At 45.0% G+C, this 23,147-nt stretch overlaps 1 protein-coding gene across 3 annotated transcripts in view; it reads left to right on the top strand.

The window, feature by feature from the left end:
* The window catches only part of FANCD2 (FA complementation group D2), a 536,781-nt gene that overhangs the window by 470,095 nt on the left and 43,539 nt on the right, over positions 1 to 23,147 (top strand). For all 3 annotated transcript variants that reach the window (XM_029599610.1, XM_029599611.1, XM_029599609.1), the window contains 3 exons: positions 956 to 1,027; positions 19,602 to 19,640; positions 20,380 to 20,454. In XM_029599610.1, coding sequence (XP_029455470.1) covers positions 956 to 1,027; positions 19,602 to 19,640; positions 20,380 to 20,454 — 186 coding nt within the window. The remainder of the gene's footprint in view (positions 1 to 955; positions 1,028 to 19,601; positions 19,641 to 20,379; positions 20,455 to 23,147) is intronic.

Raw genomic sequence — 23,147 nt, 5'->3', positions numbered from 1 at the left:
ACACGCTCTCTCTCTTACACATGCACATGCAGTTGCTCTCATATACATGCAGGGCTCTCATACACACAGCCAAGCTCCCTCTCATACACATAAACACATGCTGTCAGGTTTCCCTCTTTGTATTAGGCCGCTGCCAGATGGCCAACTGCTCCTCATTGCTGGAGGAAAGGTGGAAAGAGACCATATTGGTGGCACTGCATCCACGGTGTTCCTTGGGGGAGGGGCTCTGCGCAACCTCGGCCTCTTTTCCAGCCGTGGTGGAATAGGCTTCACTGTGGCCTTGCCGAGCCTTTCATCAGGCTGCGATGTATGGGCTTCACTGCACCCCCACAGGCCTATCTTCAAGACGCGATGAGATGGGCTCTACTGCAGTTGTGCCGAGCCTTTCTTTGGGCCGCAGCAGCTGGGAAGCTGAGGAAACCATGTGACTAGAAAGACCAGCCTCCCAAGAGATGCCCAGTCCTCCAATAGGCCAGTCCATCCCTGGTAGTGACATAGAGGCCTGCTTAGTGCTTCATGCGCTGCCGTATGGAAATCTGTGTTCAGTTCTAAAGACCAGTTCTTAAGACCAGTTGCTAGTCATTGGGCTTGCTGGAGATGCTGCAGAGGCAGTGAACAGACTTTGGGGGGGGGGGGTTCTCAGTCATTGCTCAAAAATGACATCTACTGGCCAGTCAGAGGCAACTCATACTGAGTGCTGGAAAGTGCAGCAATTTGTGTTGCCTGACTGAGGGTTGTTGTTGCAATTGCTAGGCTAGATGAAAGGGAGAATAAACATGAGAAAAGCTGGGTAGTTGTAAGTAAATGCTTAAGATATTGTAACCCCAACATAGGTCAATTGTGATTAAGTTGCAAACTGAAAAAGAGAAAAGACACTACTGGGAACAAATTTTAAAAAATGGAGATAAAAAAAATGGAGATTGAGACTTGAGTTTTACAATATTTTCATTCCCAGGTACAGACTGAGCGACTCCTACTCTGGAACTTGGCAGTACGCGATTTCCACATCTTGGTTAACCTGGTCAAGGTAAGTAGCCATCTTTTATTTCCCCAGAGTTCTCATCTGAAAGTATGGGAGCAGCACTCAGCTATCAGTACAATGATCTGTCAAATCACTAAAACTGAGATCACAAATACCACTAAAAACCTAATAAGTGATATAGTGATTTCAAAACATTGCTGAAAGAACAAAGAAATATAAATACGTTAAGGAATACTCATAAGAAAGCTATTCTAAGCTTTGGTAATCAAAACCCATAAGATTTTTTATTTAACATACTCCACTGTCTACCACAAGAACATGTTGGGTCAGTCCAAGGTCCATTGAGCCCAGCATCCTGTCTCTGATAGTGGACAGTTCAGGTCACAAATGCCTGCTTAACTTTTTAAATATATTTTCTTTGAATGTAAAAGCATTCAGAAAACATTTAAAAAAATATTCAAGTAATTATTCCAAAAATTAACAATACTACATTGAAGAAAGCAGAAAACATCCTTAAGATGAAAATACATTCAGCAGATCCAGAGAGAATCATAAACATCTCCATTCACCAGACCACTGAACTGAGAGCATCAGCTTAAACCAAATCCAACATGATTCAACTGATCTGTCTCATGCGTCAAGCCAATGATGTCCACAGATCTTCAGGTAACACCAATTTTGTGATTTAACTAGTCTATAAATGAAAACAAAACTGATGCAAGCAAATTTGAAACTATGTTTAGCTAATCCTTGGCTAATTTAAGCAAGTGACATCCAATCAGAGCTTAAAATGACAGAATCCTAATTGGGCATTTAGAGAAATAGAGATCCATATCAAACCATTCCTAGGTATATGCTAGAAATCCCCTCCAAGCAATTGTGTTGATTCCTTGTTCAGCCCTGCATCATAGTAGATGGGATTAAAAGATTTCCTCATGTAAGCCAATCAAAACTATTCATCCTCCCATAGAAACATTAGTGGCAAATCCCATATGTCAGTGTTTCTCATTCTTTCTGATCATAAGGCACACCTACATTAACAAAAATGTGTGGCAAACCAGCCTCCACTGAACAGGCAGTACAGACATGGAAAGGATTCATATTGCCAACAGAAGAGCTAGGAAAGCACTGAAAGCCCCACTAGTCCCTCTTCCAAATTTTAAGAGAAGGGGAGGTGAAGACACATGAACCCATCATGATGGAACAGCTCCTTATATATGCAAGTGCAGGGGAAAGGAAAATTTGGCATGGTGAGGGCATCCAGTTCATTTAGTTACCTTTCTGTCACATGTGGCTGCTATTTCCAGCACTCAGTCACAGCCATCTCCCTCCTTCCCTATACATACCCCGGACCAGTCCAGCAGCTGGGTTTTGCCTCCCTCCAAGCAGATGGAGACAGAAAAACTTCATGAGCACCCCTCTTAACCAGTGGCGTAGCCAGAATTGATTTTTTGGGTGGGCACAAGGTTAACATGGGTGGGCTTGTAGGTATGCAGGTCTGAGACCTACTAGTTGTTTTCTTATTGATAAATAATGCCATATACTGAACCCTAGAATGGCTTTCTAAGTAATTTGCAACAGCCATTATGCATCATGCGTGAAACTTTAAAACATTTTACCTCAATTATTTCAAGCCCTTACCAGCATTAAAAATTCCTTATTAATCAGAATTTATTTTATATTTATTGCAGTTTATAAATGCACAAGTATAGAAAATAATCATATCCAATCATGTAATAAAACAAAAATTAATGTATTCTTTCATGAACCATCTTTGCAGAACAGGTGCAGCGCAGAGCTAGGGCAATTCACATTACAACTAACATGAAAATAAAATTTCAAATTCTGGTGTCACCTCAGCAAAAAATAATCCTCCACTGCTATTTTGTGACGTAACCAAACTCTTGCAAAGAAAGAGGCATCTAAAACTTGCCATGCAGTCACAGCACTGACTCTCAGGATTCAAATAACAGCAACCTTATGAAAAAGCAGTAATGCAAATACTACACCAGGCCCTAGAACATTAATACATCACCTACAGGAATAACAGAACAAGCTGGACTACTACTAACAGAGAAACTACATGCTAGCAGAAATACTGCATTTCAGTCACACACACAGGCAAAACAGAGACTGATCTTTACCTAATATAGAAATAAGAGACCACAAATTAGAAACAGAAACATGCAGATAAAACCAAATTCCTTGTACGTACCCGGATCAGTCCAGACAGAGGGTTGAGCCTCCTGTCCAGCAGAGGGAGACAGAGAAAAACTGAAAAGGTATCCTATATCAGGACAGTGCTCACCCTGTGTCCCTTCAGTATTTCTCTGTCTCCCAGCAGAGGCAGGCAGTTGAACCTCCGGTTCCCTAGCTTTCTCTGTTTTCCACACTGTAGTGATTTCTTTCTTTCTCCTTCTGATTGTTTCCAGGATCAAGCAAGTATTGATTAATTTCTATATGTAAAAAAAAAAAAAAGAATTTGAAGGAAATCAAACTTCTTGTCTATGTGAGACAGCTCTGTCTCACAGCTCTTACAGGGGTCCCAGGGGGGATTTTCACCTTGAGTAGTCAGCCTGGGACCCCTCTTCCCGTTGACCACTTGCCTGGCTTAAAGGGGTGATACTGGTGGTCCAGTCACTCCCCCTTTTCGCACCTGCCTCAGGTCTTTTAGCAGAGAGGCTCCCATTCCTCTGGTTGGTTCTTTGAAGAAAAAAAAAAGACCATCGGAGGCACAGCTTACCCACACTTTTCATTGCAGGCTCCAGCAAGGTAAGCAGCCGGGGAAGTGATTACTGGTGGTCCAGTCCCTCTCTTCACCCGGGTGTGTCTAAGCGCTGTGTAAACAAAAAAAAAAAAATAAATAAAATTTCTTTTTTGGTCAGCTGCAATCCAGGACCCCTGCCCACCTGAATCGCCGTGTTTTGGGCCAATTTCGTGTTTTGTGAGCCATTTCCCCCCCCCCCCCCACCATGCCGCGGCCATCCTGGTGTATAGCAAGTGAGGAATCGGCCGCGCGGTTTTCTAGGACTGGGATTTGCTCGAGGTGCCTTCCAGGGGGGGTCTGCAGCAACCGCCAAACCTCGTGGGGCTCAAAAACATCAGGATCCGCAGGAGCTCAGACCTGGTCCTTTCTCCCTCAGTGCAGGGACAGCAGCCATCTTAAGCACATGTCATGCAGCTCAGGCAAGGGCTGTGGAGGAGGGGGAGCTTCCTCCAACATTGTATCCAGTCCCTGCAACTCCTGATGGAAATGCAGCTCAGGATCAGGTTTTTTAACAGGAGGACCCTGCTTTTCCAAATCAGGATGTTGATTCTGATTCCTTTTCTTAGATTTTGTCCTCCTTATGCATAAAGCCTTTTTGGCTTCCAGGTCTCTGCAAGGTGGTGCCTTTCAGTCAGACCTATGGAGGGACTGCCCTCCCAAGGTATCCAAGCGTGCCGATGTTCCCGCGTCTCTAAGGGTCTCGAAGTTAAAAGGCATGGTGGTTTCAGAAGGGTCTGCCACTCTGGACGTGCCGGGCAGTGCGGCTGCAGGTGCAGGAGCCTCTCCTCCCCCTCCCGCGGGGGGGGGGGGGGTGCATGGATGAGGAGCAAGGGAAACAGGCTTCTTTGGAGGGTGATGACCCTCAGGTGGTACGTCTGTTCCAGAGGGAGGAGTTGGAACCCCTCATTCCTGCAGTCCTGGCGGAGCTCGGGGTTCGATCTCCACAGTCTGTAGCAGTCTCGTGCAGCAGGCAAGCCTCAGGTGGGTTCAACAATTATTCAGCACCCAGGACCTCCCGTCTGCAGAGGCGGAACAGGCAGAAAGGCTGGAAGGCATGGTTGCGTATGGGGCTGATGCTCTCTATGATCTCCTCAGGGTGCAAGCCAGAGCTATGGTCTCAGTGGTGTCAGCCGGGCAATTGGGCTGCAGAATCCTCTTTACATCGCAGTTGGGCACTCTACCCTTCAAGGGTAAGTTACTTTTTGGCGAAGACTTGGACCAGCTTATCAAATCCTTGGGTGACAACAAGGTTCATAAGCTACCGGAGGACTGCCCCAAGCAGTCCAGATACTTTTTTTCCGTCGCGCTCTCGTTTCCGGGGGCAGCGCAGGTACAACAAGCCGCTTAGAGCTTTTCAGCGAAACACCTCCACTAGTTCTCTAGCATGGTCTCACTCCTTTTGGGGCAGATGGCCGTTCTGAGACGGTACCAATCAAAGCACCACTGCAAAGTCCTCACAATGAGATACGGCCGGCCCATTCCTCCGTTCCAGACTTAGGTGGTCGACTGCCCCTATTTCTTGAGGAATCAGCCAAAATTACTTCAGATCAGTGGGTCCTCGAAGTCATCGAAAGAGGCTACGCGTTAGAGTTTGCTTGGGATCTCCCGGAGCTCTACTTGATCTCTCCCTGCGGAAATCGGAAGCACTCAGCGGTGTGCCAGACTCTCGACAGGCTTGAAGCGCTCTGTGCCATAGTCCCAGTCCCCCTCCAGGAACAGGGATCCGGCCAGTATTCCATCTACTTCGTCGTCCCCAAAAAGGACGGCTCCTTTCGACTGATCCTGGACCTGAAGAGAGTCAACAAGGCCCTCAAGGTTCCCCTTTTTCGGATAGAGACCCTGAGGGCGGTCATAGTGACTGTTCATACAGGGGAGTTCCCATCCTCTCTCAACCTGACGGAGGCCTACCTTCACATCCCGGTCCGCCAGGAACACCAGAAATTTCTTCGTCTCAACATCCTGGGATGACATTTTCAGTTTTGAGCACTCCCATTTGGTCTCGCCACCGCACCACGCACATTTACCAAGATCATGGTGGTAGTGGCGGCCTTCCTCCGGTGGGAGGGAGTCCAAGTCCACCCGTACCTGGACGACTGGCTAATTCGGGCAAAGTTGGAGGACCTGTGCGTGATAGCGGTCAACCGGGTCTTGTCAGTTCTCACCTCCCTTGGGTGGATAGTCAATTTCTCAAAGAGCAACCTCAAGCCCTCTCAGGTCCTCGAATACTTAGGAGCACTCTTCGACACTCGTGTGGGCAAAGTTCTGTTACCTGAGGCCTGTGCACTCAAGCTCATGGGTCAAGTCCAACATCTATTATCTCTCACGGTCCCAACGGCCTGGGATTATCTCCAGGTTCTGGGCACTATGGCTTCAACTATAGATTTGGTTCCCTGGGCCGTTGCACATATGCGTCCTTTGCAGAAAGCTTTGCTATCCCGCTGAAAGTCGGTCTTGGAGGAGTTTCAGACACCCTTACACTTTCCGATGTTACCTTCGACAACATGCAGTGGTGGCTCTCTCTCGCCCACCTGTTGAAGGGGATGCCCTTGCAGACACCTCAGTAGATTGTTGTGACAACGGATGCCAGCCTCTCCGGCTGGGGAGCGGTGTGTCAGAATCAGTCTACCCAGGGACAATGGACCCCAATATGGTCTCGGTGGCACATCAATCGTCTGGAGACACGAGCGGTCCGTCTGGCTCTCAAGACTTTGCTGCCCTTGATCCATCGCAAAGCTGTGCGAGTCCTCTCTGACAATTCCACAACGGTAGCTTACATCAATCACCAGGGGGGAACCAGGAGTCATCTGGTTGCCCTGGAAGCCAGCAAGCTGCTAGCCTGGGCGGAGCGCCATCTGGAATGGCTAACTGCCTTCCCACATTGCGGGGAAGGAGAACACTCAAGCCGACTTCCTGAGTCGTCAGCATCTAGACCCCGGAGAGTGGGAGTGGTCCGGAGAGGCGATGGATTTGATCGTGCACAAGTGGGGGGGGGGGGGGGTCCCCCTCACTTAGACCTGATGACTATTCTGAGCAATGCAAAGGCCCCCAGATTCTTCAGCCGCAGAAGGGAGCACTGCTCAGAAGAAGTGGATGCATTGGTCCTACCCTGGCCTCACGATGTCCTCCTTTACGTGTTCCCACCTTGGCCTCTGGTGGGAAAGGTACTCAGAAGAGTAGAATGCCACAGGGGGCCGGTCGTCCTTGTGGCGCCGGAGTGGCCTTTGAGACCGTGGTTTGCAGATCTGGTAAACTCCGCCTCGGCAATCTGCCAAACCTGCTCCGACAAGGTCCAGTATTTTCGGTCAGGCAGATCGCTTTTGTCTAGCAGCCTGGCTTTTGAGCAGCGGTGACTAAGGAAGAAGGATTATAAGGAGGAGATTATCTCCACTCTGTTGCGGGCCTGTAAGACTTCTACCTCTCTGGCTTATATTCGGGTATGAAGAGTGTTTGAGACTATGTGCGCTGAGTCCGGAGTCCGGTGTGTAAGGCTTCGGTGTCCCAGGTTCTCTCCTTCCTGCAGAATGGTCTCGCCAAAGGTTTGTCTTTCAATTCCTTGCGGGTACAAGTTTTGGCGCTCTGTTCCCTCCTTGGGCGGGTCGATGGTTACGCGTTGGCAACTCATTCGGTTCCTCAGGGGGGCTAAGCACTTGAACCCACCTGCCCAGGCTACTTGTCCGTCGTGGAGCCTTAACTTGGTTCTCCATGTTCTTTGCGAGGTGCTCTTCGAACCCCTTCGGCGAGCCATACTTAAGGATCTGACCCTTAAGACTGTCTTTCTGTTCTCTATTTCCTCAGCCAGGAGAGTGTCCGAGCTCCAAGCCCTGTCTGTAGGGAGCCTTTCCTTCACTTTTCTGATTCAGTTGCTTCCTTCCAAACAGTCCCATCCTCCCTGCCAAAGGTTGTGTCCTTCTTTCATGTAAATCAGTCAGTGGAGCTCTCTGCTTTTTCTCAAGAGGACATTACGAACACGCCTGGTGCGGATCTATGGCACCTTGATGTGAAGAGGGTCCTACTGCAATATTTGCAGGTGACGAATGATTTTTGAGTCTCTGATCATCTCTTTGTCTTATGGAGCGGGCCGAGTAAGGGGAATAAGGCTTCTAAAGCTACTATCGCTCGCTGGCTAAAAGAAGTGATTGCGTAGGTGTATATTTGTCAGGGCTGGTCGGTTCTGGAGGGCTTAAAGGCTCACTCTTTACGCAAGAAATCTGCAGAGCAGCTACTTGGAAATCCCTACATACCTTTGTGCGTCATTATCGCCTCGATGTTCAGGCGCCAGTCTTTGGCTCTTCGGCAGACAGGTACTTTGAGCGGGACTGTCTCGGTCCCACCCTGTTGGGGAAGCTTTGGTACATCCCACTGTCTGGACTGATCCGGGTACGTACAGGGAAAGGAAAATTGGTTCTTACCTGCTAATTTTCATTCCTGTAGTACCACGTATCAGTCCAGACTCCCGCCCTGAATACATCTACATTGCTACGTCTGCTTGGAGTTTTTCTTTCACAGGTTCTTTTTGGGATTCTCTCCTTCCTATTTGAGCTTTAAGACACTGGAAGTTCATCCGAATTGTAAGGCACCGGAGGTATCTGCTATATATATATTGATAGCTGTGTAAGAGCATTTTTCATACATGTTTGACTTTCTTGTTTCATTTAGATAGTTACAGTTTACTTGCTTGATCTTATCCTGGTTCTCTATCCTATTTTGGCTGCTTTGATATCGATTATACTGAAGGGACGCAGGGTGAGCACTGTCCTGATACAGGATACCTTTTCAGTTTTTCTCTGTCTCCCTCTGCTGGACAGGGGGCTCAACCCACTGTCTGGACTGATCGAAAATTAGCAGGTAACAACCAATTTTCCTATAGAAAGCCTGAGAAACTAAAGTCTCTGAATGGTGGAATACTGAAGAAAGAGCAAAATACAAAAATATAAGAAATGCACATTCCCAAAGATGGCATATCTAACATCTTACAATAGTATATAGGAGAAATGCTGCTCTCCAACAATGAAGAAGAAGAGCAGAATAAGTACACAGTCCAAAAACTTAGATAATGTTGTCAATCAAATATCTTCTTTACTTTTATTATTTTATAAGCGGCTACTCCAATAGCTCAATACAGTATACAGCAGTTGTCAACCAGGTCCCCCGACACGGACCGGGTTTCACCCAGAACTGCGTCGGGAGGGACTAACAAAGTGTGTAATTTCAACCACTGAAAATAAAACAAATAATTACATGTAAAATATCGTGGACTGTAGCAAAAGGACAAGTTCACACACAGCGCCGGGACACATACCTTAAGAATAGTCCATATTTGAGTCAAGGGAGAGCGGGCAGTACTAGCAGAGACCCCAATTTAAAGGGCTGTATTTTGGCATGAAACATGGTCCGTGTCGGGGGACCTGGTTGATAACTGCTGTATACCATATTGAGCTTTTGGAGTGGCCACTTATAAAATAATAAAAGTAAAGAAGATATTTGATTGACAACATTATCTAAGTTTTTTAATATCTAACATCTTAAAATAATTTTTTTTTCTAATCAGTTGGTCCTGGTCTCTTTTTCCTATTCTTTCCCTTGTGACTCATTTCCTAATTCCTTTTCAGTGTCTTTCTTCTACTACTGTCTTCTTCCCTTCCACACACACACATACATGCTTTCTCTCACAGACTCCCTCACACACTCAAGGTCTCACTCTCATATGCTCTTCCCCCCACACACACAAACTCACATTCTCTGCAGACACACATACAAGCTCTCACTTTCTCACCCCTTCCCAGGCTTACATTCTTAGGCACACATAAATGCACATCCAAGTACCCATTCTCACCCACAAACCGATGCTCCTATTCTCACCCACACATACACATATTCAAGCTCCCATTCTCACCCACACATTCATCTTTAAGTCTAATCACCTTGGAAGACAAAAACAGCTACCGAATACCTTTTCATTTACTAAAGAAACTACTGTAAATATTTTACCTAAAGAAAGAAATCCTATTCCATTCTAACCAATTATTTTTGATTTATTAAGCAAAGAAGGCAAAAAAGCAGAAAAAAAAAAGGAATAACACATTATATGCAGAGAAAATGGACAAGACAGCTGTTCTTTCTCTATTTTTCCATCAGAGCAATTCACTTTCCTTATTTGTCTCACAAGTATTTATTTACCCATCCTTTAAAGAAATGTTGAAACCTTGAAACTTACCCTGCCTGGTTTCCTCCCCAAAGAGGACACAAAGCCAGTGATGAAACAGCCTTTTAGTTTCAAAACATAACATTTATTAAGTAGCTTAGAGATCTATAATCCCTGTTTTTTTATACATACAAAACTAGATAGCAGAAACAGAAGGAAACAAGATTGTGTTTCCTTAAGGGAGTAAACAGAACCAGGTATCATAGAATTAACTGCTCACCAGGCAATGCCAGTCTTTGCATCGTTTTGAATTTGCATTAGTCTATTATACACTGTTAAACATGGCTCACACATTTTTCCCTCCTCTCCTCTCTCATCCCCTACATTTGCTGGTACTTTTCCTTCATGTGCCTCTTAGACATCATATATTATGCTTACTCAGAAATTCTTTTGTTCTTGTAGCTTTCTTGGCACCTTCTTATCTCACATTCGCTCTGCAGTCTCATGCCATTCTTTTCCACACTATTGCACAGCCTCTGTTTCTCTGTCTCTGGACTAACCATGACCTTTTTATTTCAGTTACTAGTCAACATGGGGCAGTTTTCTTAAAGCAGCAATTAACAAATAACATAAATCCTCAATAGGGAATATCATAATGCCTCTGGATCACTCTATGGTGTGGCCTTATCTTGAGTATTGTGTGCAGTTCTGGTCATTACATCTCTAAAAAGATGAAGCAGAATTAGAAAAGGAACAGAGAAGGGCAACCAAAATGATACATGGGATAGAACGATTTCCCTATGAGGAAAGGTTAAAGAGGTTAGGTCTCTTCAACCTGGAGAAGAGTCCGCGGAAGGGAGATAAGATAAAGGTCTATAAAATAATGAGAGAAGTGCGACGAGTAAACGTTAATCAGTTTTACTTTTTCAAAGAGTTCAAAGACCAGGGGACACACACTGGCTATTCCCTAAGTAAACTTGATTAATAGCCGTTAATGGACTTCTCCAAGAACTTATCCAAACCTTTTTTGAAACCAGCTACACTAACTGCACTAACCACATCCTCTGGCAACAAATTCCAGAGCTTTATTGTGCGTTGAGTGAAAAAGAATTTTCTCCGATTAGTCTTCGGGCCGTGGTGACATGAGTTCCACCACGGCCCCACCGATCTTCCTGCTATGTGCGTCTGGCACACAGCACGGCAGTAGTTCCCTGTTCAGCCGTCAGTGGGATGAGGTCCACCAGCGGCCACATGAGCCTCCATGTCTGCCATCAGTGCCCCCCCTATGGCCCTGCGCCTGGAGGCATTGGCTCCCCTTGATCTCCCCTCGGTATTCCGCGCCCCCTAATGCTCAGCACCCTAGGCACAGGCCTAGTTTGCCTAGTGCTTCCACCAGCCCTGGGTACCAGACATAGGGATAGGAATGGTCAGCAGATAAAGGAAGGTGATATTGCCCCTATATATAGGTCCCTGCTGAGACTTCATTAGGAACACTGTGTACAATTCTGGAGATCGCACCTTCAAAAGGATATAAACCGGTTGAAGTTGGTCCAGAGTGTGGCGACTAAAATGATCATTTGGGGATAGACTTAAAGATCTAAACATGTATACTATAGAGGAAGGTGACATAAGGGAGATATGATAGAGACATTTAAATATCTCAAATGTTTCAATGCACAGGAGTTAATCCTCTTTCAATAAAAAGGAGGCTTTAGAACAAGGGGTCATGTGATGAGGATCGGGTAGACTCAGGAGTAATCTTAGGAAATATTTCTTTACAGAGAGAGTAGTGGCTGCATGGAATGGCCTCCCAATAGAGATGGTGGAGACAAAAATGGTAGTTGAATTCAAGGGAGTGATGCGAATTTTAAGATCTATATAAATTGAATGGATGGGCAGACTAGATGGGCCATATTATCTTTTTCTACTGTCATATTTCTGTTAGCCTCCTTCCATTATCAGGCCCCATTACTTGGGAACTTGCTCCCTCTGGATTTACATATGGAAAGAAACTTTATGAAATTTAGGAAGCTGTTAAAAGCCTGGCTATTTATTTATTTATTTATTTAGGACTCTTGTATACCGATATTCTTGTAACAAGTTACAAATCACTTCGGTTTACATTATAACAAAAACCTGTGCAAGAGAATGCATTACATTAAAACAAGGATGAGCAAACTTGGATCAAGTAACATGGTTTAAACATGGGGGATTAACATGGGGATATAACTGGAAGAGATCGACTGCATAAAGAACAGAAAGCTAGAGATGTTGTTCTAGTGGCGAGCAGCATAACTGACTCTGAGGTATAAAAAGTCTCTACTGTTCGTCTGAGCAAGAGAAGGCTTGGGTGAACAGCCAGGTTTTAAGTCTTTTTTTTAAATGTAATCGTGCATCTTTCGAGCCGGAGCTCTGGTGGGAGAGAGTTCCATTGAGTTGGTCCAGATGTGGAAAGCGCTGTCTTTCTTATTGATGTTTTGATGAGGGGGGCATGGAGGGTGTCTCTATACGCTGATCTCACCGGTCTAGAGGGTATTCGTGGCCGAAGTGGGATCTTGAGTTCCAGTGGTGTGATGTTGTGAATGGCTTTGTGAATGATTGTTAGAGTTTTGTATAAAATTCTGAATTTGATTGGGAGCCAGTGGAGATTCCGCAGGATGGGAGTAATATGGTCTCTTCTGTTGGTCTTGGTCAGAATTCTTGCCGTTGCGTTCTGCAGCTTCTGTAAAGGTTTGATGGTGTTGGCAGGGAGGCCGAGGAGGAGTGAATTGCAGTATCTTTTTAGACAGGTTTTTGACTGATTTTAGTTTTTGTTTAGTTTTATGTTGTTTGACTTATTTTATAGTTGTTGTTATGTTTGATGCTTTATGCTTTTTTTTTCTTGTATACCAGTTTGATATTATGTGAAAATCGGTATAGAAAAATAAAATTACCATTACCCACAGTACTTAACTGATTAAAGCCCTGTTTGAGTCTCTTGAGTCCCTGAACTCTTTTAAATGCAGGTACCTGACCTGGAAAATCACATTTTTAGTGGCAGTCTCTTCATCCCACAGAGTCTAAGCTCCAGACCATAGTAGTTTATCCACCTTAAAGTTTCAACATAATAGAATGATAATTCCCAAGTTTCTTCCTAAGGTTGTAGTGGATTTCCACTTCAATCAGTTAATCATACTTCCAAGAATCTTTTTTTTTTTATTTCTTGTTTAGATCATTTTGTTCCTTTTTCTGGCGCTGGGCAGGTTGTTTGGTGAGCCTTTGTGTTTTGTTTTTTTTGCCTTGATTGGAAGGTAGCACCTTTAATTTGACTTTGGTGTTTTGGGGGGATTGCCCCCCCCCCCCCTTTTTTTTCTTTTTCTTTCGCTCTTCTTTTCTCTGTCCTTTCTTTGTTTGTTTTTGTATCTGAAGTCTGGTGATTGATGGGGGGGATGAATTGTATATTAATGAGCCTTGCCACTTCCGGGAACCCCCAGTTGACAGAGGGCTCACCCTTTCAGCAGGGAAAGAAGAAACTACCTCTTTGCCATTTTTCTTTTGCTGGTGCCCCTCCCGATTGCGGGACTGAGAGTTAAAGATGCTTACTATGTTGGGGGGTGTTTGGTTATGGTATTATTGGGTGTGAATGGGGTGGTATGACTATTGACTCACCTGAATCCCAGGTTTCTTTTTCTGCTGAGTACTTCAGGTTTTTTTTTGGGGGGGGGGGGAGTGGATCTATGCTGGGGTATCCCTCCCTCTGTGTATACTTTTGTAATGCTATGGATGTATACTGCTTTGGCTTGTTCTAAGCTTGTTCTTTCTACTCTTAACATAGATGGCTTACACTCCCCAATTAAGAGGAAAAAGCTTTTAACTTGCTTGCAGAAATGTGGGGTACATGTTGCCTTCCTGCAAGAGACCCACTTCCCACTTGGAAGATAGGGAGCATCGTAAGCCACAGCAAGACTGGGTCGATCACTGTTTTTTCTCATCTTTCACTTCTCAGAGTGTGATTTGGCTGTATTGATCAGCAAAAGGGTTCAGCTTTACCTTGACGAAATGTTTGTCTGATCCTAATGGGGAACTACAGGGGGTAAAGGTGATTCTGGTCAGTTTGTATGCCCCCAACATATACTCTCATAGTTTATTTTTTCAGCCCTTTTGCCTAAGGTTGCTGCCTGGGGAAGGACATGCGGTAATAGTGGGGGGAGATTTTAATGTGGTAGATAATCCTCTGGTTGATTGCAAGCCATCTAAGACTCCTAATCAAGCTCAGGCTGATATGGGAGTGGGCTTCATGACACATGAACTGCATTTAATTAATGCATCTTGTACTCTTCACTTGGAAGATCGGAAATACATCTTTTTTTTCTCATGTTCATCATGTCTATTCTTGACTGGACTATATTCTTATCTCTGAATTTCTATACAATAAGTTGGTGGCCAGTGAGATTCATGAAATTCCCTTTTCTGATCATGCTATGGTGCTGATCATGTTGAATTTACTTCCTATGCCAGTTTCGGTGGAAGATGCCACCCTATTTATATAATGATAAGCGCTTTGCCATATTTCTTTCAAAATAAGTGGAAGGAATACATTGAGTTTAACCTGACCTCAGATGTGGATCCCATCACATTTTGGAGTGCGGCCAAAGCTATGCTGTAGGGCCACATTCTGGCCTATCACACTCGTGCTAAGCGAGATAGGGACTCTGCCATTTTTGCACTTATTAAAAAGATTGTCGCTACGTCAGGCTTATCAGCGGGATTTTGATAGGGACACGTAGGCAAGTTTGGATGCCGGCCGTCGGGAATTGCACTCCCTACTTGATTTGAAAGCACGGCAGAACATCTTGTATCTTAAATATAAACTTTACCAGTGGGGGGAGGGGGGCAAATTGGGTAAACTGTTGGCCGAGTTGGTGAATTCTGCTGGCCAACAGAGGGGACTTATTACCCATCTTAGGGACAACTTGATGAATCTCACTACCACTTCTGTAATCTCGGAAGCTTTTGTCTCTTACTATAAATCCTTGTACGCAAGCTTACCAGGATTTTTTTCGGAGCCTGGATCTTCCTGTTTTAAGCGCACGTGCACATGCGCTTTTGTAAATGCCAATTCAGGAAGCGGAAATTCACAGGGCTATCCAGCAGCTAAAGCTGCTGAAAGCACCTGGGCCTGATGGCCTTGACACGAATTTTACAAACTACTGGGTGATTATACCTTGCTGCCTCTAAAGAATACATTTTAGGCAGCTCAAGAGAGGGGGAAGTTTGATAGAGGACATAACCTTGCTACTGTGGTCTTGTTTACCTAAGCCTGGAAAGGACCCTGATGTAACCCAGTCCTATCAACCCATTTCACTCCTTAATCAAGACATTAAATTATTGGCCACAGTTTTGGCCCAGCGGATGAATTTGGTGATCTCTGAAGTAGTCACCCCGAATCAAACAGGATTTATCAAAGGGGGGCTTTCTAATACCAATCTTTTAAAAGCTTTGTTGGCTGCTTTCTCCCCTGAGAATAACAGTTTTACTAGTCTTCTCCTTAGCCTTAATGCTGAAAAAGCATTTGGTCGGGTGGAGTGGTATCTGTATCAAGTCCTGGAGCGCTATAACTTTTGGGGTTCTATGTTGACCTGGGTCAAATTGTTATATCATTCCCCCCAAGCACAACTGTTGGTGAATGGGATCCTCTCTGAGGCTTTTATATTAGGTAGGGGCACTTGGCAGGGCTGTCCCCTTTCTCCATTGTTATTCGTCCTTGCTCTGGAACCGTTGACAATAGTTGCAAGCTCTTTACTCATTTCAGGGTATTCAGATAAACTCAAAATCCATTAAATTAAGCCTTTTTGCTGATGATATGTTACTTTGTCAGTAACCCTGCTGATTGTTTAGGGGACATTATTACAGTTATCAATCAGTTTGGCTCTTTTTCGGGGTTTCAGATTAATTATGGGAAGTCAGTGGCTTTTCCTTGCTCTTCTACTCTGCCATCTATCTGGGACGGGCTTTTCCTATTCACCTGAGCAAGATCTCATTTTCAATACTTGGGCATACAGGTGGCATGTTCTCTGGAGGATCTATATGCCCTCAATATTGACACCGCCATGAATCATGTCAGGGCATTATTGCTGAAGTAGAAAGCCCCTCCCTCTGTCTGTACTAGAAAGATGCGTTCTAGTGAAAATGGTGATCCTCCCAAAGTTTCTATATCCCTTGCAAATGCTTCCAGTTTGGCTCTCTGCCTCGACCCTTAAGGTGTACCGGTCTTTAGTGTGGGCTCTTTTATCTGGCGTAATAGATGGGCGAGGGTTGGGCAAGATGTGCTGAGGCTTGATTGTAAGAATGTTGGTGTTGCTTTGCTGGACTTAAGTATTTACACTGCAGCCTGCCTTTTGTGCTATGTACAAGAGTGGGTATCTAGTCATCCTAAGTTTGATGTTGAAGGTTTGATGTCAGATCGGGCAGCCTCTTTTGCCCCAATTAACCTGGTACATCTCCTAGCGAGCAAACTGTCCTCTATGAAACTTTCTATATTTTGGCTTAAGGCTCTGAGGAAGGTTTGGGCTTGGGGCTCGTAGTGCGGTGGTTTCCCTTTTTTGTCCTTGGCAGGTAATCCAAATTTTGTCCCGAGACTGGGTGATTCCATTTTTCAGCGATGGGAGGGGATGGGACTTCACAGTGTGGCTCGGTTGGTGGACCCTGACTCGACATGTCTTTACTCCTTCGAGCAACTGCGGGAGGAGTGGGACATACTGAGATCTCAATTTTTTGCGTTTCTTCAGGCATGTCATTATTGTCATAGTCTGTCAAAGGGTAATGTTTCTTTTTCGAGACCATGCCCAAATTCAACAAAATTGCTATATGGATTAAACTTCTCCTCTCCACCTTACCTTACCTACCTGACTCGATTGGCTGAGAAGTGGAGTGCAGAACTTGGAGAGGATGTTTCCCCAGAGATAGTAGCTCGTGCATTTATGTTGATCTATAGATATTACCTAGCTGCTTATATGAGGGAAATCCAGTTTAAGCTACTGCACAGAACTTATCTCCAGGGATAGAGGGCTCTGATGAACCTTTGGGACTCCGATCTTTGTTTAAAATGTAAGGTTGCTCCTGGTACTTTTTGTCATATGTTTTCCTGGTGTCATAAATTAGTCTTTCTGGAACAGTATTACGATGTATTTGAATATTTATTTATTTATTTATTTATTTCTTTTTGATATACCGATACTCAAGACACATGTCTTATTGTACCGGTTTACAGCGAAACAAAGGGATAACCGGCGATATAGGCGGAAGTTACAAAAAACAGGGTGATGAAATTCAGGACAATTAAGATAGTTAAAATTAAGATAGTAAAATTTAAAATTAGCTTAACATGGCGCTAAGATAGAGTAAGCAACAAGCAGTGGTAAACAACAAGCAATAGTAAACAACAAGCAATTTAAATCGTAACTGACTGTGAGTGCATGTTGGTTGTTCTTGGTTGAATACTATGTTGGAAAGTTGGGTCATTATGCCACTATCTGTACCAATATGCAAGCTGTGGTTGTATGTATCTGTTCTTGTTATTGTTTGACCTAATAAAAAATGAAGTTTAAAAAAAAAAAGAAAAGTGGTCTAGAAATGTAAAAAATAAATAGGGCTCATTATGTCAGCCATGGCTATGCCGTTGTCCATCTAAAATAAGCTTTTATTGACATTTGCAAGGCTGCAATGTGGATTTCAATCCAAACTTTTATATCTCATTATTATCTGGACACAGACTCCCAATACAACAGTAGGTCCAGTCTTTCTATCCTTCAGGGTTTTTCTGAGGGGTAGAATTCCCTATAGGGCCCATTTTTCTTATTTTGGTTTATTTTACAAAAAGAAAAAGTGGTATAAAATTAAAAAACGGGTTTTGCCTCATAAAAATGTTCTCTTCCCTCCACCTCTCCATTTGATGGTTCATTATTTTTCCACTTTTTGACAACCCTTAGCCAGTGTGGCTCATTCATCCTGCTGCTTTATAAAGAAAACTAAGTTGCTTATCTGTAATGGGTGTTACGGCTATGGCTGCTGTGCAACCGCCTCACCACTAGGGTCCCTCTAGAGCTGGCTCTCCTGACGGGCCCAGTCCATCTCCCTTGTTCACTCTATGTTCTGTACTTCCCTTTATATCCCTGTCTGGCAGTTTCCTCAGGGCTTCGGCATCGAGCTCGCCTGGGCTCCCTGCTCTAGCCTCCCTTGCTTGCGGTGCGTGTGGTCCTTGGACCCTGCTTTGCCTTGCCTTGCGCTGTGTGTGGCCTTCGGGCCTTCTACCCTGCTTTGCCTTGCCTTGCGCTGTGTGTGGTCTTCAGGCCTTCTACCCTGCTTTGCCTTGTCTTGCACTGTGTGTGGTCTTCGGGCCTTCTACCCTGCTTTGCCTTGCCTTGCGCTGTGTGTGGTCTTCAGGCCTTCTACCCTGCTTTGCCTTGTCTTGCGCTGTGTGTGGTCTTCGGGCCTTCTACCCTGCTTTGCCTTGCCTTGCGCTGTGTGTGGTTTTCGGGCCTTCTACCCTGCTCTGCCTTGCCTTGCGCTGTGTGTGGTCTTCGGGCCTTCTACCCTGCTTTGCCTTGTCTTGCACTGTGTGTGGTCTTCGGGCCTTCTACCCTGCTTTGCCTTGTCTTGCGCTGTGTGTGGTCTTCGGGCCTTCTATCCTGCTTTGCCTTGCACTGTGTGTGGCCTTCGGGCCCTCTGCCCTTCTGTGTGCATGTGTGGCCTACGGGCCCTCTGCTCTGCCGTGTGTGTGTGGCCTTCGGGCCCTGTGTCTGTGTGTGGCCTACGGGCCCTCTGCTCTGTCGTGTGTGTATGTGTGGCCTTCGGGCCCTCTGCCCTGTGTGCATGTGTGTGTGTGTGGCCTTCGGGCTCTTTGCCTTACTACTAGGTACCCTGACCCAGCCTGGACTCTGACACTGTTACCTGCCGCCTGCCCTGACCCAGCCTGGACTCTGACACTGTTACCTGCCGCCTGCCCTGACCCAGCCTGGACTCTGACACTGTTGCCTGCCGCCTGCCCTGACCCAGCCTGGACTCTGACACTGTTACCTGCCGCCTGCCCTGACCCAGCCTGGACTCTGACACTGTTGCCTGCCGCCTGCCCTGACCCAGCCTGGACTCTGACACTGTTTCCAGCCATCCCTGTCTCTCTCCACCTGGAGCCACCCTTCTGGGTGGTGTTCACGACACCGGACCAGAGCTCAGCGTAACAATGGGTGTTCTCTGTAGACAGCAGGATAGTCAGTCACACCTCCCTTTTTGGAGTTGGCTTCTTTATGCTAATATTTAGGAATGAGGGGGCCTTGTGCATTGGCAGCTATGTGCAAAGTCCTATACAGGTCAATTAAAAGCCTAAGCTTTTTCAAGGGCATGGAAGAAATAGTCTGTGTTGGTGCTGTCAAATGACGTCACCCACTTATGTGACTGATTATCCTGCTGTCCATGCAGAATACATGTTACAAGTAAGCAGCTTAGCTTTACCCTTTCCATGACTGAGCGCACACTGTAAGGCAATAATGCTGCCCTTGCTAACTCAATTGTTCATGAACAGCTCCCACATCTGATTGCTGTTGTAGTGAGCTATCCTGGATACCAAATCCCATGCATCTTCCCAGCTCATACAACATGCTTATACGCTCACCGTCCTCTGCTCTAAGTGACTAGAAAAGTTGGTTCCTGATGTGTGTGTCTCTCTCTCCCTGCAGGTATTTGATAGCAGGCCAGTTCTGAGTGTCTGCCTGAAGGTAAGTTAGGGTTTACTGGGTTTGATAAGGTCCATGTAAGATTAAGTTTTGTTTATCAGTTTTCCCAATAGTGCAATATCTGTTTTACATTTACCCACAAGACGGAAGTAAATTCCAGCATAGGGAAATAGTCATAAGATGGTGAAATTCATTTTATTTATTTAATAGTACTTATATCCCACCTATTGCGAAACAATTGTGCCATTTTCATTTAAGCCCTACATCAGGGTGGTTGTGTGAGTTTCATGGCATAAAAACCTGTTGAGGGGGGTTTTATCCAGCTCCTGAGGTTGATAATTCCATTTGTGCTGGATGCTTACAGCTTTCTTAAGATAGCATGAGCATTTCAGCCTCTCATCAGTATCTTTTCCTGCCAGACTTCAGCATGACAAAAGTTCAGGAGAAATTCACATAGGTAAAATATCAAATCCTCCTCCTCCCTAACCAGCAATTTGACCAAAAATAAATTCCAATTGGACTTGACAGTGTGATATATTGCTATAGGATGTACATGATCATTGATGTAAGAAGGAATCAAGCAATCCACTGCACATGTATATAGTACATAATCTGTGTAATATATTTTTATGTGATCCTATGGTACAAACATCTGATGTGCTGACCACGATCACCTGCCCCCATTGAAGTATCCCTTGCTATGTTGAGGATTATTGGTTAACTAACTGTCCTGAGGAAATCTGCATTTGTTTCTAAACTCCATATCTTCCTTATACTGTAGTATGGCCGCCTGTTTATGGAGACCTTCCTGAAGCTGGGAATGCCTCTCTTGGATTGCAGCTTTAAAAAGCACCAGGTGAGTACTTCACTTAATCTTTTCTTGTCATGGCAAGAGCTTCCTTCCCCTGAGGATTTAACTGTAATGGAAAACATCTTCTCTTATAACACTTAGTAATGTTGAGAGATCTGAAGTCTCTTCTACCCGAGGGGCTGAGAGTGGCCCTAGGTGCACTAAAGAGCAAGAATTTGAGCTTGAGAACATAATTGTAGTTGCCTAGTATGCAACACTGCTGCTGAGCAACATTCACTTTTGTTCTTATTGTCCAAATCAAAGGCCTCATTCTTTGTCTCAGTTTACAGATAGTATTTCATTCTCCATCGACAAACAGGGCGGAATTAGCCATGACACGTGGGTGATGTCATCCGATGGCACCAAATAGATCCTCCTCTCCTAGTTCATAGAGCTTTTGCTCTACTGAATATGCATGAGAGTATCCATGCATGCACTGCCTTGTGTGCCCCTCAGTCATTTTTGGCCAGGCTTCTGCATGGATGTGCACCCTCTCTCTCTAATCTGTTTGGTACTTCAAAGTTTCTTTTCTTAAACTCATCTTGCTACCTCAGCAGCCCCTCAACAGCACTTTTCAATGCTACCAAAAAGTATACGGAATGTCCAGCTCCAAGAAGGCTACTTCTAATGGCTTCAAGGATTGTGTGTGTGGCTGAAAAATGTCCATTACCAATGGCCATGATATCTTATAAATGTCTGAGGCAGGACCATGAGCAAACTGCCATGACTATAGGCATATGTCATCACGGTCCCAGAGAAGATAGAAAAACTTTGCAGGTTGGTGAGAAGCAGGAGCCATTCCGTCCCTCTGAGCAGAGTCTCCTTGGGCTCCCTCCATGCCAGATTGAAGGCAAGCACCTCAAGCAATGCCCCCTTCTGAGCGCCAGTTTCCAGATCCACTGCTGCACTGAAGTTGAGCAATGCTTGGAAGTGCTGCAGACAAGGGTCCATAAGCCTTTGCAGGTCCCAATGGGCTCATCAATGCATAAGGAAAAGGCGCATCATATGTCAGAACCAGCAGTGCAGTCATACTGCTGAAGTTAAGGTCAGGATCAATCCCATCGACACATGGGGCCTCTATTCAGTCAATGCAGCTTTAGCTCCATCAAACACATTCAGCATCAAATCCATCAATGTTCTGCACCCAGCGCCATCAATGCACTCAACATATTCAAGGTGGGAATAATCATTGAGAGACCCTGAGGGACGTTCACTGCACTTAACACCCTCAATCTCAATGCCCTTATGTCTGTCCCTTCTCCTTGTGTAAGGACTTAGTTTGGAGACTTCAGATCTGCTGAGTTCCGTGGTGCCTCTGGTCTCTATGCATCCACCAGTTCAGCTGACCCAGGATGGGTTTCCCTCCTGGGGTCCATTAGATGCTTCTCAAGAGGACAGAACCTATACTGGTCTTAGACAAGGATGCCTCTTCCCCCAACTCCTGGTCAGAGGACACAGTAGCTCGTAGACCAGATAACAGAAGGTTTTCTTTGCTTTACTGGCAACTTAGTGAAAAGGAGGGCACCATTCAACCTCTCCTGTCCAAAGTAATAGATTTATTCCCTCAAGGGAATCTCTCTCACCTCCAACCTCAGGAGTTTCCATCAGAAATCCCAGTGTTTGGATTTACCCTCCAACCATTCCTCTGTGTGGAGAAATCTAGCCAGTCTGAGGAGGGACCACGGGACACTACATGCCCCAGGAATATTACTTTTCCAGACTATAGAGGTCTCCATCCCAATTGTCTTCATCATCATTGAGGTAATGGATTAGTATCCCTTCAGCCCTCAGTTCTGAGGAAAGTCTATGGGGGATTCCCTTTGACACCCTACCTTATCCACCAGAGCATTCTTCACCACCAGAAGACCTCTCATACTCCAAATTCTTGGACAAGCTACATAAGGCATTAGGCATCCGTATCCGTAAGGACAAGGACCCCCGCACTGAGATTTTTTGTCTTCTCTGGATTCTAGAAACTCCATCCGAGTTTGTGGCAATCCCAGTTCACTTGATTCTATGGGATTTACAAACAAAAATGGGGAGAATCCAGCATCCTATCCCCCAGAAGCCAGGAAACTGGGTCTCAAAGTATACAGGTTGATTTTAAAAGCGTTGTTCAAGCAAAAATGTCCACATATGCACAACATGGATTTTAAAAAGTCTCTAATTTCAAAACTGGGAATGTCTTGCGCGAACATGTTATAAAATTGTCTGACATACACATGTAAACATCAACAAGGTCCTATGGAAGGCACTCATGCTTGCTAGCTGTGCTCAAGTAATCTCTTAAAATTAGGAGCATACTTATGTGCAATTGGTGCATTTCAGAACATACACATGCAAGTGTGTGCACAATTAAAAAAATTCCAGTGTATTCTCACTTGCGCCCTGATATGCGCATGTATGGGTGTACGTGTGCTTGTTTTAAAATAGACCTCGTAGAGTACAACAACCCTAGGATTTGGAGTAATCTAGCTACAGCACCAGTCAGTGATAGGGTATCCCACACTAAAATGGACTAAGATAATCTGAATGTTCACCACCATCCCAATGGGAAGGTACCCTAGACTGTTGGATAATTTCAGAAAGGTTTCAGAGCTCAGCACCCATATCGTGACCCACCAATTCTATATGGTACAGTACTTACACAATTGTATCAACAAGCTGAAACCCCTAATAGATTCATTGGTAGGAGAAGA

This window comes from Rhinatrema bivittatum, chromosome 4 (assembly GCF_901001135.1).
Source record: "Rhinatrema bivittatum chromosome 4, aRhiBiv1.1, whole genome shotgun sequence".
In the NCBI taxonomy this organism is placed as follows: Eukaryota; Metazoa; Chordata; class Amphibia; order Gymnophiona; family Rhinatrematidae; genus Rhinatrema; species Rhinatrema bivittatum.
This window is presented reverse-complemented; position numbering and strand designations above follow the sequence as displayed.